General features: G+C 47.2%; 1 protein-coding gene across 8 annotated transcripts in view; it reads left to right on the forward strand.

Annotated features, from left to right (window-relative positions):
* Nucleotides 1-18469, forward strand: part of LOC119461693 (neprilysin-1) — a 559943-nt gene that overhangs the window by 94430 nt on the left and 447044 nt on the right. For 3 of the 8 annotated variants that reach the window (XR_007468228.1, XR_007468230.1, XR_007468234.1), the window contains one exon: nucleotides 249-4034. Coding sequence is in view for 1 of the 8 variants with exons in the window: in XM_049671919.1 (XP_049527876.1) it covers nucleotides 249-2387 (2139 nt within the window). In the remaining 7 variants the exon portion in view is untranslated. Of the gene's footprint in view, nucleotides 1-248; nucleotides 6798-18469 lie in introns of those variants that run through there. The other 5 variants (XR_007468232.1, XR_007468229.1, XR_007468231.1 and 2 more) reach the window with 5 other exon arrangements.

Here is an 18469-nt window from a genome sequence, read left to right on the forward strand (position 1 = left end):
CCCAGTGTGTGCACAGCTTTTCCTGGCGCAGAGCGCCGTTTTCTCCTTTTGTTGCCTGCAACAGCTGCTTGGAGCGTGAAATACGGGGGAGCGACGTAGTAGTACTCGCGAGCTCACTCGAAGCGCACGGCTGACATCAGCAGGAAGCTGAGAACTCCAGGATTTCATTAAGGGCGCGCTGAATAACATGTTGATTTTTTCGCTAGCTGCACTTTTATTACATACGCGGCACTCGTCTTTCAACGCAGGAATCGCAGCGTGCCAGCGGGTCCTCAAAGAGGAAGTGCTGCGGAAAGAAGGCCATGGTCGCGGCCGGCGTCATCGCGACTCTCTTGGTGCTCACTGCAGTGGCCCTGGGCACGGTATTCGGCCTGGACCTGGTGCCAGTGGGCAGTGATCATCACGCCGAACCTTCGACCGGACCCGCAGTACTTCCGGGACCGCCGTGCGACACCGAACAGTGCCAGGCCGTGTCGGACTTGTACAGCCAGTCACTGTCACCCAAATACAACGCCTGCAACGACTTCCACAAACACGTGTGCACGCGATGGAAGTTGGCTCCGAGCTCGAAGCTGACCAGCGTGTTCGGTCAGCAAGCTCTGAGGATCAGGAGGTCGGTGATCGGCGCCCTGCGCAACACGTCGGTGCCTTCGGAGGGCCAGACGGCCGTGCAGAAGGCGGCCGGACTGTTCCAGTCTTGCGTGGACCTCTTCGGCGACGAAGAGCACGCCCCTTCGGGTCAGGACCCCAGCGCGGACATCGTCGGCTTCCTTCGTGGCCGCAACGCGACGTTCGAGGTTCAGTCTGACGTGGACCCGGCGTACGTGATGCTCGATTTTCCGCTTACTTACGGCCTCCCGACGCTGTTCAACGTCAGGGTGGACACTATCCCGGGCAATGCGGAGCGTCTGCACGTAGTTCTCAGCATGCGGCGGTCTCTCTACGACGGCCACCGGGCAAGCGACAAGGCGATTGAACAGCATCTTCGGTGGCTCGGGCTGAACGACGATCTGATCCGGGAGCTTGCACCAACGATAGGAACGATCGAGGATTATCTTATAAAGCTCGGCAGGGACGCGTACGAGGACGAGGCGCCAGACGCGAGAGAAAGGCTGGTTTTGCTGCTGCGCACAATGGAGAAAGGCATCTTGGGCAAGAAAGGTGACAACTGGAACTACTACATGGGGAACATCACGAGCGCACTGTTGCCTGGCGAACATTACGTCGCATTCGAGACACGATACTTGGTAACGTTCCTCGCGAAGGTTTTTCAAAAAATTCCAAACCCGAATCACCTTCGCATCTGGATGAGCTTTGACCTGTCCAGGCAGCTGAGGCAGATGGCCCACGTTAGTAGTACTGGTTCGTTTCAAATGAGCAGCGCCATTTCTCAGTGGGAAAACCGCTGCCTGAAGCACACGTCGAAAGTGATGCACACAGCAGCTTACGCCGCCTTCTACCACGCATCGGTGACCACCGACACGGTATCGAGGGCCGAGGAAATGGTGTCCAGCATCGCGGAGTCACTCAGGTCTCGAATAGCTGAGTCATCGTGGATGGAAGACGGCACGAGGGAGATAGCTGTGAGAAAACTGGCGAAGATGAAGAAGATAGTCGGCTACCCGGAAGGGTCGCAGAACGACGACTCCCTCAATCGATATTACGAGACGTACGAGAACGCGGGACCCTCATTTATAAGCAACTGGCTGAGCGCCTCGCGGTCTACCAGCAGAAAGGCGTTGGAACGCCTTTCGGAGCATCCCGCCCCGGTGCGCGTCAACGATGACATGGCCCTGGTGAACGCCATATACAAGCCACCTCTCAACACCATGGTTGTGGGCATGGGCCTTTTGCTGCCGCCTTTCTTCGGCACGGTCCCGGCCGTCGACTACGCATCGGCAGGCCACCTCGCCGCGCACGAGATGATGCACGCGTTCGACGTTTCCAACCGGCGTCGAGACGACAACAACGTCGAACGAGACTGGTGGACGCCGGCTTCGAAGGCCGAGTACGAGAAGCGCGCCTTCTGCATCCGAAACTCCTACATGCCGATGGAGGAAGAGTTCAGCGAACCGGACGACGTCACCGATTCTGAAATAATGGCGGACTTCATTGGGCTGTCGGGACTCTACGACGCCTATCTCAGGGCAAAGGAGGTGCCCGGCGCGTCGTTGGAGCTGCAGGGAATGCCAGGAGTGACCAGCGACCAGTTGTTCTTTATAGCGTTCTGCTACAAGTGGTGCTCCAATTCTCGTCCTAGCGACCGGTACCCGGACTTCAGCGTAAGGTGTAACATGCCCTTGATGAACATGCCCGAGTTCGCGGCTGCTTTCAACTGCAGTGCCGAATCTCAGATGAACCCGAAAGAAAAGTGCAGCTTCTGGTGAATTAATGAGTGACTCGGGTTAGAGAAAAGAAATGAGCCCGTGCTGTGTTCTGCAACTCCAGTAAAGGCACGGCTCTGCGCCATGTGGCGAACATTCGCGTTCTGTGAACCAGTGCGTGCTTTCGTTTCCTACCATGTTTGTGGGCACTTCCCGATGATACACGTGCTTTGGCGGGACGCTCAATGACCGACAATTTTTCCAGCCAAACCATGTTTAGTGCTCACCAATGCTCTCTCACGTCCGACTTGAACTCAGACGCTCGTTTCACTGTGTTGCTTGCTGTGAGTGATATGCATGGTGAACACGACAATGCGAGATGTGGACACACGTATTCGTCACTGCGGTGGCATGGCAGTTCTCGCAGTTTTAGATCGTTGGGAGGTGTTCTCGTGTACCTCTTGGTTTCGGGCTGCCGAACGTGACCTCTCTTTTTATTTGTTGCTTGCAAAGCCAGAGAACTGAATTTGTGGCTACCCCATCCTGTGTACAAAGCATTCCCACGTTTTATGATTTGTTTTAGCGATGCTTACGACAGTCTTCAGTGACTTAGTTGTGACAGGCATACAAGCTCCTTCGGTATTTATGTGAACACAATGGGCATTATTTATCGCGTAAGCACTGCTAGTCAGCTGTTAGCGCTTCGCGCGCACTTGAGTTAAGTCGAACGATTCACCGGCAGCAGGGCTAGAATTGCCTATAAATTCATTTCAATTCAATTCAGATTTATTCAGCATCTGTCAGATGTTTCGAACACGGACAAAAAGCCTGAGAAGGCTTGACTGAGTCCATGCACCACAGCATGGCCATACAGTGGTATCAATTCCATACACGTACAGGAGAAAATTAATGTGCAGGAAATGCATGAATGTAACGTAAAACTAAAGAACAACTTAAACAAAGGTAAACATACGCATAAAGGAAATGCATTAAATGTACAAACGTATTGCGGAAAATTTACTGGATCATAAACAAAACAAATAGAGAAACACAGTCAGTATCTCAACAAAAGGTAAAACAATGAAGCGATGAGGATGCAGATATCTATTCAATGTTTATTTATCCGGTTTTCACAGAAACATTATAGAGGGCAGAGTGCAAAATAAGAAATGGGGAGTCTGCACAACATCTCTAAATGATATTTATTTTCTCATCGTTTTTAGCAGCTCGATGCCGCTGCTTTGTTGGTCACTGTGGAAGCGCATGTCGTTATTCTTGTCCAGAATTTTTCAGATATATATAGAATACATGTAGTGCCATAGGTTACACGGGCATGGCGTGGTAAGTCAATACGGCTACCCTATGACCACCTACTTCAAGAAATGATTTTTATTGAATGTGACGCATTCGCCATAATCATCTTTGTTGACATATGAATTATTAGTGGCTACAAATGTAAATAAGTGTACTGACGACGGATCAACTGATTATTTTTTTGTTATTTCAGAGCACATGCTTTGAGTATGGACAGAAACGGTTCGTACTCAAATTTTATACTTTCAGAAAAAATGAAAGTTAAGGAAAGAAAGGCTCTCACCAGTTCTAAGATGCTCGTTTCGCGAATGTCACTAAGTTATTTGATGGGTAATCTTTGTTTAGTTTTAGACGTTTTACTACAATGCCAACTAGAGGAATGAACTCTGGCGTAAGGTTATCGCCAAACTGCTGCTCAACAGTAAAGCTGCTCAACACACATGACTAGAGAGCCTTTGCGCAATTCAAGAGCATTAGTGAAATTTTAAGTAATGGTAATGAGTTCAGTCAACTTTAAATGTTTAACTCATCACTTATTATTCTACATTCACTCATGTGTTTGGCGGCTGATAAATGCGCTGCCCCGAAAATAGGACGCTCCCTTCGGTCTGCATCCTTTACCATAGTCGAACATGAATTTCTGCTGGCAACACTGCTGTGCACATTCCATACGTCTCATAATATTTGTTACGGCGCAAAGATACTCGGCATTAGCTCAAATCAGGGCGTATGTGGGTTTTATCCTCAGGGTAATGCAAAGCGTCATCATTGCTACTCGTGTTCACGTGTGGGCGCGGTGGTTGAGCTCCGGCGCCCCAACCCCAAGCAAGGGTTCTGGGCCGGGTTGGGTGTCAATGTAGACATCTTTTTATCCTTTTAGTCTGCTAAATAGTTAAAAGCTTTTGTACAATTCAAAGCATGCACTCATCAATGAGTGACGAAAATCAGAACTGCGCAGAGTAGCGCTTCGTGGTGACATGGTGATGACGTCACAGACGTTATTAACAGAGTTGTCGTGCGCGCGCAACCTGCATCTGCTAGCGCATACGTTCTTGCGTTATATCCGGTACTACTAGAAACGTGACGGGGAGATATAATAGCTCTGTGGGAGGGATGTAGAGTCTATATATATCGATTCGCTAGACACATGACAGGGAATGTTCGTGATGCAATAGATGAGGGCACGATGTTTAACTTTCAAATTTATTTGCGCAGGGACAAGATGACAGCGGGATGCGTAATTTCAGAAAATTGACGTAGTAGCAGTGCATGGGACTGAGTAATCTGAAGGGAAAGGGCGGAGAGTTAGCTGTAAATGTACCGACTTGTGTAACTGTAATGAATAAATGTATGTAGCGCTCCGTCTTGATTAATATTCGCCTTCCTGCACTTGGAGCTAAACAAACCTTTTCTAAAATATTCCCGGGACCTATTGCTTTTTGTGCACAATAAACTTTGGTTGGCTGTCAGCACTCCATCCGTTTCCTCGTGTTTGTCCTGCCCCATGCACTGTTACTGTATTTTTCTACCAGCACAGTTAGCACCCTTAACAAAATACAGGGAGCAAGGCAGGTAGCTGAATTTGATGCATGTGAACGTCAAAAAAAATTTTTTAAAATTGTTATTTGAGACTACGTTTACAACCCGTATTTGTGTGAGGTGTGGTCTTTTTAGCCCGTATGCATTATTTACATGTCATACACGGAGACGAAATTATGTCTTAGTGACAAATGTGTTGAGTGAACTGTGTTGTTTGTATTGACGCAACTGTTTCATTGTTCGACGACGACTTTGTCGCGTAGCACTTGTTAATATATTGCCTGTGGCAGACATGCCATGACCTGTACAGATATTCAAGTGTGGATGAACAAAGACTTAATCTAACCGTAATCTCAATAAAGCGTTGTTTTACACTACTGTTCGTGATGGTGTGATCATATTCAGAAACACGCGTACGAATCCAATTAGAGAGCCTACATGCTAGCTAACACCAATGCATGCACGATGACATCTGGTGACATTTAAACCTCCCTGGGTTACACTAACAAGAGACATTAAGCAGATAGAAAAAAAGTGGCATTACCTTGGTAACGGTGATTTCCACACAGTTACATTTTTTCAAATTGGCAAGTTTATTGATCATGTATGAATTGAATTGGCACTGACACAGGCAGCTATTAATTAATTAATTCTGCAGCTTTACGTGTCTAAACCAAGATATGAATATGAAGCACGCCGTATTGGGGGACTCCGGATAATTTATACCACCTGGGGTTCTTTAACGCGCACCCAATGCATGGTACACGGGGTGTTTCTGCATTTCGCTCCCATCGAAATGTGGCCGGTATTCGAACCCGCGTCCTTGGGCTTAGCAGCGAAACGCCAAAGTCACTACGCCATCACGACGAGACAGGCAATTACGATCATGCTTGATAATCACAGGTTGTACTCCGCACAGATCAAGGTCGGCTACTCGGGCATTTTTAAGTGTACGCTCTTTCCCTATTGTTCGGCCTAACCAGAATGAAGATACATAATATGACGGGTAAGAAAAAAATATTTCCTGTATGTTCTGAAGCCCCCGTCGGTGTCTTTCCCTTTGTTTTAGTGAGTTCACATTAGTGTTCGTCTCGGGACCGTGTACCGTATTCAGCACCAACTGGGATGATTCACAGTGCTAGGCGCATGTGATGCCTGCGAGTGCGAAGAGAGCGTCAACCACTTAGTAAAAATGATACTACGTTCAATATATAACGGTCACAGGACGATCGTCCGATCATCGTTCCAGAAAGCAGTGAAAACACTTTCGCGATATTGCAAAACGAATTTCTTGTGCGAGCGCCTTCGACTGCGTTGTGCTATCTGCGCGTTCACACATTCACTGCTTCTTCCATTCTGCTCTCGTTCACCTATCCCACTGTATAGGGTAGCCATGCAACGAGACGCTTCTCACGGTTAACATTCCTGCCTTCTCTTTCTTTATTATGGCGAAAGCCTTATATGTCTCGTTTCGGGGTGACCTTGAAAAAGTGGAGCCGAAAATAGGACAAAGAATTGGTAAAGAATGTGTACAAAAATCGGTAACTCAATAGGATCATTAAAAACCCCATAACATCATAGGTATATCAATCAATATGTAATTACACGAGGAATATAAATATCGATAAATGATCATGATAGTCATTACAGTAATTATGATAATGAGCATGACAAAGCAGAAAATGGGTCGAAAACCCGTAAAGTGGCCAAGAACCGAGAATTAATGATAGTAATGGGTAATGACGGTAATGATAATGCTAAAAAATGAGTATACAGAGATGTGAATGAGGTGAATTAAGAGTGAATTGATGGTGAATTAAAGTGGTTTAGTTGGGTCATAGGAGTCAAACGAAAGGTAATTATGAGATAGAGTGAGCTAAGATAATGAAGAGTAAATGAGAGCGAATTAAGAGTGAATGAAGGTGAATCAAGTGGTGATAGCGTGAATTAAGAGTGATGAAAATTGGAAATTTGGAGTAATAGAGCAAACCAAGTGTGATGGAAGTAAAACCGAGATGACAGAGTGAATGAAGGTGAACCAAGCAGTGATAGGGTGAATCAAGAGTGAATCAAGCGTGAATTAAAAGTAAATGGATGGTTATGGAGGGGGGCAGTGACAAAAAAAATGTGAGAATTGAGGGTACAAGTGAGTGACTCAGTAAAAGAAGCGCGGAGTCATGGTTCGAGTTTGGTGAATCATAGGAAGGGTGACTTGCAAAAAAAAAACATCATGAAAGGGACCCTTTAACAAATTTGTTGGGTCCCAAAAGTGTGTACTTTGTAATTGTCTCGCATATTTATGCTAAATAAGCTTTCAGACTTTCAAACTTGCAAAATGACTGTAAATTGTGGTTTCAGAGTGATGATGACTCAGCAAAAAAGTGCTGAGTCACGGTACAGTTTGGTGAATAAAGGATGACCACACTTCGCTCCGTTTGCAACGTGCCGCACGAGACAGATTGTCCGCGCCAGCCAATATATCGCGAAATGAAAACATGTATAGAGCTGCGCTCAAATTTCGCATTTGGGAGTATCGTAACCATCGGTTAATTTTAAATGCGAAGCATTTCTTGGCGAACATTTGCTACTTTGACAGCGTCTATCTATCTATCTAGCCGCCTACGTGTTTGTGCTATCATGGTCGATTCGTTAACTTTCTATGTACCAAAATTGGCATACTATGAGAAGAGTATATGACGAACATAAATGATATGTCATGACATGAATTTTCTGTAGGTCATGAAACAGCCGCATACGTCTTGGTGCTTTCATGGTCGTTTCTTTAGCTTGGTAGGTACCAAAATTGGCATAGTATGACAGAAGTGTACGACCAGTATAAGTGATAGGTCATGGTCTAAATGTCATGACATGCGTGTCATGTAGGTCATGACAATGTCCCAGCGAGAAATATCAACACTCAAAAACCACTGAAATGGGTTTGGACATGGGTACTAAGTGAAGGAAACACTAAAGGATGCTGGTAGAAGTCATAGTCATGAGCATAACTCAGCAAAAATGACAATGGCTCAGCGAAAAAAGATCAACACTCAGAAACGAATGGAATGGGTTCGGACGTGGGCACTAGGTGAAGGAACCACTAAATGATGATGGTAGAAATCATAGTCATAAGCATGACTCAGCAAAAATCACGACTCAGCGAAAAAAAATTACACTAAAAACCACTGGAATGGGTTCGGACGTGGGCACTAAGTGAAGGAAATACTAAAGGATGATGGCAGAAGTCATAGTCATGAGCATGACTCAGCAAAAACGCTCAATGACTCAGCGAAAAAAGATAACACTCAAAAACCACCGAAATGGGTTCGGACGTGGGCACTAAGTGAATGAAACACTAAAGGATTGTGGTAGAAGTCATAGTCATGACCATGACTGAGGAAAAATGACAATGACTCAGCGAAAGAAGATTACCACTCAAAAACCAATGGAATGGGTTCGGACGTGGTACTAAGTGAAGGAAAAGGATGGTCGAAGTCATAGTCATGAGCATGGCTAAGGCTTTCGTCTTAAGGTATCTTAGGTGTAGCTAAAGGGACTCCTGATGACTCATTACACGAATGTCATGACATGCGTGTCATGTAGGTCATGAAACAGCCGCCTAGGTCTTGGTACTCTCACGGTCGTTTCGTCAACTTGGTAGGCACCCCGCACACTGCTTCGCATAACAGCGATTCCCACAAGGCGTGGGATCAGCCGTCATTTTTTTTTCCTGTTGAACATATAGACTCAAGGAAGGCCTTTATGAGGGAAGTGTGGTTCTAGTTTCTCGCCGTTATGCTTCTATCAGTGATTATTTTGTACCGCACACTCATGCCTCCTGCGTGCACACATTATGCAGGCTTACTTTAGCGTATATAAACAACAAAGAAGCTCGAAAACAAGGACCACACAAAGAGCGATGGAATGAAAAATGTTAGGCGTAGCGTTAAGAGACAGGAAGAGAGCGGCGTGGATCAGAAAGCAAACGGGATAGGCGACATTCCAGTTGACATTAAGAGGAAGGAATGGAGCTGGGCAGGTCATGAAATGTGCGGGGCGTAGATAATCAGTGGACCATTAGAGCTGCAGAATAGGGGCCAGGGCGGGGAAGCGCCGTCGAGGGCGACAGAAAATTAGGTGCAGTGATTAAATTAGGAAATTTGCAGGTGCAAGTTGGAATCAGCTGGCGCAAGAAAGGGGTAATTGGAGATTGCTGGGAGAGGCCTTCGCAATGCAGTGGACATAAAATTATGATGATCATGATGACGATGATGATTGTGATTATATGCACGCAACGATGTGCATGAGTAGAACGTAAATGCATCGTTACGTGCATGCGCACGCATCTATTGTTTGCGTGCAAATTTTAAGCTGTGTTGCCAAACGCTCTCACGATCGGTGAAAGCGTCAGAGCGTAATTAGAGCGTTTTAGATGTCGCGCTACCCGAGCACCACACCCTGCTTGCGTTCTTTTCCACCCCTTTTGCTTTCTTTTTGTAAACCCGGCGATATGCGACCCCAGTGCACGAAATCTAAAGCTCCCTTTAGTTTAGGTAGGCAATGCGAGCGATGAAAATGACTCCGTCCCTTTCTTTTATTCAAAGATGTACCGTAAGGCACCTGTCTAAAAAGTTAACGAACGGTATCAAATAAATGTCTGCAGCCCTGTTTGGTGAAGGTACGGCAGCAGTGAATTAGCGCTCTTGTATTCTACAGCAACCCACACCGAACACGCACATAAAATCCTCCAACAAAGAACTTAGTTGGGCACACGGCGTGCTTGCCTGTTACGTACTCAGCAGCTGGGCACGCTAAGCCATAGCTGTCTCTTATACCTAAACACGACGCCAGAGAGCTCTCCTCGGGACTGCGTTACTTGCATTATACTTCGCAGTTCGTTGTAGCGAACCTTGCTATGTCTATGTAGACTCACTGTTGCCGGCAGGGAATGCTTTCCCACTGCCCCATCTCCCGCTGGCTTCGGCACTTCGTCATGTTTGGCGCTTGTCAAAACAACACACTTTGATTTCAGGAGGTGTTCGATGCTTGTACAATACCAGAACGCGGGCAGTGACGCTCTTGAATGCATATTAGCTGCAGGGAAGCACGCAACTGTCTTTATGGCCATGTCGAGCCATACTTATTTGTTCGTTTGTTTTATTGACCTCAGTTGATGGCTGATACCCACTAAGGTGGAGGTACCACGATTATGATGGAATTAGAAGGCGTGGGAGAAGAAAACAAATGAAATATTTTGGGAAGAATGCCGGAAATGGAAAATAACCAAGTACTAGAAATTAGGCCAGCCAATTGCCTTAAGAGAAGGATCAATTCTTCAACGGCTGAGCAAGCAGCATTGTGACAGTGTCCAATAGAAGAGGCTCCTGGAGAAAACAAAATTCAGCATATGGAAAAGTCACTGCAATTTGTCCAAATGTTGCTTCTAAGATGTTTTTCACTTGCACACGCGGACGGGCGAGAGAACCTACTGTCTACTATTCTTCTATCTTTGTTTTCATAGAGAAGCTGTCTGTGGGAACAAGAACAAGATGGGAAATGTTTCACAATGCTTTTCGTGCGGAGGTGGTGTGGCGGCTATCGGCGATTCATGGGCGCACTGTATAGAGCGGAGGCGGCGCAGTAGAGCTGGCATAGCGCACAGTAACATCCTCAGATATAGCGTAGAGTATAGAAACGCTAAGCTCGGAATATAGCGCAGCATTTGGAAGGACTCATGTATAGGAAAGGAATTGCACCCGACAAAGTGATGCGTTTGCAATGTCTCCGGTAGATCTTGGGTGATGTCCTAATGTGCGCGCAAGACCGCGAGTGTGACGAGGGATTACGGTGCATAAAGTGAAACCTGCAAATTGCGTCGCTTAACATCAGTTCGCACAGTGCGTCCATCATTGAGCGGGACTGTTGTGATCAGTAGTAAAGAGGATGCCGACTACGGAAGAAAATGACGAAAGAGCGCTTCGGATTCTCCCGACAGTAGCCTTGTTCTCAATGAAGTGTGATCAATGATACTTGTGAACTAGGGGCCGTCAGGGGAGCCGAAAGACGTTTCAGTTCCTTCTGTTGTCGGCGTCCCTTTTAATTATGGTCATGAACCTTCCCGACCAGACAGGCTTCTGCCAAAACCTCGACTTCAGTGTGAACTCAGTGTGACTTACAGTTTTTACTACGAACTTGTATATGGCTAGGTTCTGGCGGATCGCGTCCGTGGACAGAACGACGCGTAGAACAATGAGAAAAAAGTGGACCGATCCTGGTGATGTGCAGAAAGCGTCCAAGCGCAATGGCACATACTCCTGTCATGTGGGCCGATCCTGGTTATAATGAAGAAAGGGTCCAAGCTCAATGGCAGATACCCCTGTGGGCTCGGGGACCTGTAACGCACCCTTGAACTACCCTTGTAACACGTGGGACACAAAGAGACAAAAACAATGCGCCGGAGCGATGAACGCTGTTGCCCAAACGCTACTCTATGACGATGCGTGTCGAAACGCCAGCGATAAAACACAATAGTCTACCAACCAATAGCTGTGTCTCCTCTCTTGACTTAACCATTTCGCTAGCGACGTCATCAGTTGCCCCTTGGACTCGCTATGGGTAAGACCTGTGTCGCTTGCTCCGAAGAGGAAGAGCGCGCCTTCAAAGATAAAGCGCAGAGGGAATGGTTGCGAAAACGACGAGGAGCCGAACACGCAGCGGCCCAACGTGCTGCGGCCGATGATGCAAGGTGGTCTGAATCTAGTTGCCCAAACGCGCTTTCACTCGCACATATAGCATACGGCGCGCGGCGACGCAACGAAGTTATGTGTTGTGTCTTTTCCACAAGTTAACACAACCACTAAATTAAAAAAAAATTAAGATATAATTAAACAACACCAACAGCTTCGCTGGTATTCCATCTTCACATAGTGGAAGGGCTCTGAATTTTAAGTGCGGAACACTTTTGGACCCCGCCTGATTGTAGGTTTAATGTGCTCACGCTGCTCCTCCGTGCGCCAGTACCGATATCAGTCAAGGGAGGGCGCCACTGACCCACAAGCGGAAGATTCCATTCCGGTCACCACTATAGGGCCCACCGAAAACCGAAGGCAGCCTCATGAACTACTACACGGGAGGTGTGGATGTCAAATTCAAGCGGGACTTCTTGGATCGATCATTGGGACACAATTGCCAAGCATGTGATAGAATTTGGTTCGACAATGCGTTAATGAAAGTGGGCAACATCAGGAATCCTCAATCGAGAGCGAACGCCATCGGAGTGAACGAATGGGCATACTTACCCTCGCAATACAGAAACGTTGCTGGAAATTAATTTGCAAGAACACAAGCAAAACACAAGCGAAACGCAGGGGCTCGGCGTGCTTAGCACTTCATCAGATTTCACGTTACAGTGGAACTTCAGAATTTTTTCTCGTCTAATTGCCACGTCCTCCTTCTTCAGTATCCTTGCATCCAATCGCTCTTAAAAGCCCTATACCCTAGAGCTATCTCTGGCATTCTTTTGCACTGAAAGCTTTTCAGAGCAACCGAGTTCGTTATCTCATTTCTCTTGCTACGAGGCTAAGAAGCAGCCTTTAATAGGACGTCTTTGCTGGCCGGCCAAGTGTGCCTCACCGATGATGCAAGTAAGACGTTCTAAATTGATAAGAAGTATAGGTATAAAACAATTTGGTATTAACGGCTTTTGCGTCATAACTCATCATCGAGTGTATCAAGCATCATCGAGTGTGTGTGAAAGCGATATGTATTTACTAAATTAAAAAGCTGGGAGGTCGGCCGGAACACTGTGTTTTAGCCAACTCTTCGGCATTCAGGTTAGGTGAGAACAAAATGAAATAGAATGACAATAATAAATTTCATCGTCGCTCATCACAATTTAGATATGTGAGTTCACTGCATGGTGGAACCGACAACACGTGCAAAATACGCAGGCGCTCTTTTACTGACGACGAAGAGGAAGTTTGCATCAGCCATCGACGGTGTGGAGCTTGCGGTAAGTCCTTATAACTGTTGAGCTTCATTTTCTAACCGAGGAATGACACATCTACGTAGTCATGACAATAAGGTCTCTGTCATTAAAACAAAAAGCCAGAGAATAATGCAAATGCGAACATAGCCGGCGCGCAATGACGTCACGCAGCCGCTGCACCAGTGGCGCAAATCATGCTGCGCTAGTCACCAAGTTATTAGCTTTAGCTTTACTCCATACGTGATGCGTTACCGTGACACCGGATACGTTAGGCCCTCCTGCGCATGCACGCCTTACACCGCTGATTACCGCGCAGGTTACCGTGATTTCGTATTGACATGGCCGCGCCCAGACCAGTTCTGACCAGCCGCGTAGATCCTAATTCCTCATTGCTCTGCGTAGGGGCAGCAACAAATGAATGGTGAAATCAGCCATCGCTTCATCAAATTTCCCACCGGGGTCAAAACATTAGCAATGTTTTATCGTTCTTATTGAGATTAGATGATAGTTTTGACGCCGCTAGGCTTGAGACGGTGGTTGTTTCTGGAATGAACGCTCAGTTGAAAGTTAGCGCTCGTCCTGTTCTCTCGTTCTTGTCCGTGTCTTCTAGCACTATGACCCCCTTTGATCTAGGCTAGAAAGACTGCACCGAACCGGGAAAGTATTTTTATTTTACCTAGCTAATGACGCCACAGCGTTACCCGTTGTGATTCCTTAGCGTTGCGGATCTCTTTAAAAGCCTAATTCTTCACTGCATCATTGTTTTGATTCTACGCTCTAGCACTGTACGTCATGACAGCATGCTAATACGATTTCTCGACATGTCTACCGAGATTCCGTGAAGAGGCGGAGCATGCGCAGAGGGCCTCATCTATCACTTATCACGCAAATGTAACAAACTCTATTTTTAGTGCGATTGCGCGCATTAAAACGTCATCACTTAATCACTAAGAAAATGTTTTTGTCGCCCTGAGTTCTGTTCATACAGCACGTAAAAATAGTTACGAGGACCATTCCATATTAAAAATCCCACCGATTTTTTTGCACGCCACTAGTATGTAGATGGGCGCGGCTAATAAGCTACGTAAGAGTCTAACCAGATGTGTGTGCCCCCTTCCCAAATGGGCTTCATTGAGAACGAAGTTAAAAAGTTAGACTTCGAAATCTGCCGAGAGAAATTTGTATATACAATTATAGCAGTAAAAACAAGCACACAAATTAACAGACTCTTCACATTAATCAATAATTATTCTAGAAAATAGGCGATTAAACGCAGCATAGAACCTTAGAATGCTGGAAGCAACTTATAGAGGGTCGCAGAATGACAGCAAGATACGTCAGGCTGAGAAAGAAAAGATTAAGTTTTGTCCACAGCGTCACTCTCATTGATAGCAGAGCTTTTATAAGCGAGAAAATGATCTAAACTAATGACAAGAATGTCACGACGCCTGTGAAAATACTGCACCAACTCCCGTGATCTGATTCGTTTATAAGTCGACAGCCACTGACAACAAACACTTAAATACGGTGTATTTCAAACCTCATATATTCAGTTCGACTTGTGTAGTCCGACCTAGAGCACTGCACGGGCTCGGGCTTACCCGAAAGCCCGAGGCCGGGCCGGGCCGGGTAGGGCAATTTTTTCTCGGGCTCGGACCGGGCTCGGGCACGGCATGTGCTTTTTGACCAGGGCCGGGGCCGGGCTCGGGTATTTTGACGTATGCCCGGGCCGGGCTCGGGCTTTCTGGTGGTGTGCATGTAACGTGCAGCGAGTTATCCTCGCGCGTCTCGACTCTGAAAAACCTGTTGCCCCGGCGCAGCTGGAAGCTAGCAGTGCTACTCCTGTGTACTTCTCTTTACTTTTTTCGTCGTATTTTGCGCTGTTGGAACAGAATGTAAAAGTCCAGAAAGGCCGAAGTCGCCTCAAACCAAAGGATGTCATTGAATTCCTTACCTAAATCAGCGTAATTAATGCTTTCAGCACGGTGCAAGCGCGTTCGCGACTTGCTGATTCTTCAAAGGCGAATTGGCAAAACGATGACTGGTAAGATAAGATAATTCGACACGCGGCTGAAATATGGCACTGCGTCCATCCATGATTGAACGCATGTTCTCAACCGGCCACCTAGCAGCAGCGCATTACGCTGCGCCATGGAGGAACGAGAAACATTCTTTCTCCATTTACTCCATCCATGCGCTGCGCTCACGACCGGTCGTGGCTGTGCTTCGGCTATAGTGTACAGAAATACGGTTAAGTGGTACGAGCGGCTAGGGCGGCGCATGCTTTGCAGTGAGGTGCCCGATGTGGAAAAATACTGTGGTGGCGCTGCGATAGAAGTGGATTCGGCCACATCAAGATCGTGCCTTTGGAAACTGCTGGTGATACTGCTCGGCAGGATCATTCGTACTACTTCGCGCGCTGGTATTTGCGTTCAAACCGATCAAATAGTGGTCATAATTGCATATGGCATGTCATTATGCCTTAAGAATGAATTTCTTTCATTCTCTTCTTCATTTAATTTTTTTAATGCCGCTCGGTGATCTTTTCCGGTCTCGGGCCGGGTTCTGCCCGGTTTCGAGTCGGGCTCGGGCCGGGCTCGGGGCCTAAGGTAAAAGGGTGGCCGCCGGGCCGGGCGGGTAAAGTAGAATATTTCCGGGCCCGGGCCGGGCCCGGGTCTCACCATAAAACTTTTGGTCGGGCTCGGACGGGTAGCCCAACGTAAAAACGGACCCGGGCAGGGCCCGGGCTGAAAAAAATTGGCCCGTGCAGTGCTCTAGTCCGACCTTCCCACAGAAGCAATACTGCAGGCTACTAAATCAGCCCTTATGTTAGGAAAACTTAGCACGCCCTCTGTGACGTAAAGCAGCTGGTAGCTTCCGGCACAGCAAAACCGCAGAGAAAGTTGGCGCAGCTATGCACGGGAGACCACTCGAGCGCGGGCGATTTTAATTGCAAAAGAACTGTAATTTCTTCAGCGACTATATAGCACTCGTAGGTCGTCTGACGCGTGGGTGCGTAATAAGCGATGCACTCAGTGGAAATATAGCTTCATTATTCAAGCATTGTCCATGCGTGGGCGGTCCATCCCCCAGCGCCTTTGGGATGCACTGAGGCTAGTAGCCCCCGTATTATAGAACATTCCACCACTGAACAATTCAATTCGCCTCAAAAAAGTAGAGATACTGTATAGGCTCCCTAAAGGGAGCCTATACAGTAACTCCACAAGAAAGGTGATGGTAGCGCTGCCCTACGATAGCAGGGGCGGAGGGAGGAGTTCAATGACACTCGATCCACGGCCATTCTTGAGACGCGTAGTGGCTTCTGCAATCGAGGGGCGGCGCTATACTCCACTCGGTGGAGTGTAGGAATAGCTTCGAGTCGAAGATCGTTTGAGAATATAGGTATCCCTAAATACCAAAATTTCCGAGTCGAATGGTATACAAATACTCAAGAAAAACGACCTTCGAATATCCAGTCAAATAGGGAATAGTATTGACACGTGTACTTGTTTATCTTTCCCCGGTGATCGCTTTTCACCGAATTACAAATTTGAAACGTTATCGCTCGGCGTAGGACGCGCCTGCATGTAACGGAAGTTTCTCGAACGTTATGATGCTTCTATCCGTTCTCTGTGGTCACGGACGCTTATGTAATCTGATTGTATGAGCGACGCGAATTGTCTAGTACTTTCTAGACGCCACGCGAGCATCAGGTATTACTCTGGAACCTTCGATGACTCATGTATAAAAGCCGACGCGTTTCGCCGCTGCTCAGATTTCTACGATCGCCGACTGCGTGCGCGCTATCGTTGTGCTTCAAGTGCAACTGGCTTTTGTGGGCACAGGTTCGCCCAATAAAAATTTCATTTCGTCATTCACCATTTTGCGACTTTTTTACGACGTTTTCTTCACAGTCACTACTGCGTGGCGTCTGGTGAAGGTACTAGTGCGTTCATGCTCCGAACACCCCCGCAAAGTCGCGATCCAATCCCCAAACCAGAGTACAACACCCACGTCGCCAAGGACCAGCGAGCTGGCCGTAGGCGGCAAGGATTTCTGCCGGAGTACGGAGTTCTTCCCGAGAAGACCACAGTGATCAAGGCCAAGTCAACAACTCCAATGGCAGCCCCAGCGTCCCCCATCCTGCCGCAACAACCTCGGGAGCCACCAACCTTCCGTGGATCATCGGTTGAAGACCCTGAAACCTGGCTAGAGACCGTAGAGGACCACGGCGTTCATCAAATAGAGCGACGACGACAAGCTGCGCCATGTCTATTTTTCGTTGGATGACGCTGCTCGGACCTGGTTTGAGAACAGAGAGACCTGGTGACGTGGGACCTATTTTGTGAGAACTTTGTGAGGACCTTCACGAGTGTCGTACGAAAGGAAAGGGCAGAGGTTCTCTTAGAAACCAGAGTGCAATTGCAGAACGAGAACATCGCGATTTTCACGGAGAAGGTGACTCGCCTCTTCCGCCACGCCGACCCCGACATGTCTGAAAAAAGAAAGTTCGGTTCTTGATGCGGGGTGTCAAAGAGCAACTCTTCGCCTGATTGATGCGCAACCCGCCCAAGACTGTCGCAGAATTTGTTCGACGAATTTGTTTCATTCAATGTAAAGGGAAATATAAATGTTTTGCGGAGACCGCTTGGATGAAAAGTGAAAAGGAAACCTACATCACTTGGTACAGCAATGCCATTCAGAACTGGACTTCCGGTCGATTGAGGTAATTTGATTTGACGCAACATCACATATATGACAGTGGTCACACAAAGGGCAGCACGTTACCACACGCACACAAGTGTGTTGTGTCATCGAGGGAGCGAAGTGTAATACTGCAACCCGCACGTTTGCCTAAAGGGATGCAAACATAGTATGATTGCAAAAAAATGTGGTTGATCCCTCTTATATAGGAATCGGTATAGAACACGAAAGTGAAACGTGTCTTCACAGAAGTAGTGTAATGTTTATTGCACATTGATATATAATGTCTATTGGTGTTTTGTGGCTAAAGCGCCCTTAGGCGTTGATGCACCCACGCTGACGCCTGGTGGCACGTCTCCTCCATCACGACTACCAACGTCGATGACCATGAGCAACCGTCGTGCATATGGAAGCTGCACTACGCTGCACACGCTAGCACAACGCGAAAGACGAAGCACGTAACTGACACACTAATACAACGCGCAAGACAAAGCACGTAACTGAATCGTCACCGAGTCAAATCAGCGCGTACAGCGCGTCGTAATTGCAGCCTCCGCGATCAACTTCAGAAACATTTTCAGAGCTAATTGCGGAGGCCACGCTC

Source organism: Dermacentor silvarum, chromosome 8, assembly GCF_013339745.2.
Source record: "Dermacentor silvarum isolate Dsil-2018 chromosome 8, BIME_Dsil_1.4, whole genome shotgun sequence".
In the NCBI taxonomy this organism is placed as follows: Eukaryota; Metazoa; Arthropoda; class Arachnida; order Ixodida; family Ixodidae; genus Dermacentor; species Dermacentor silvarum.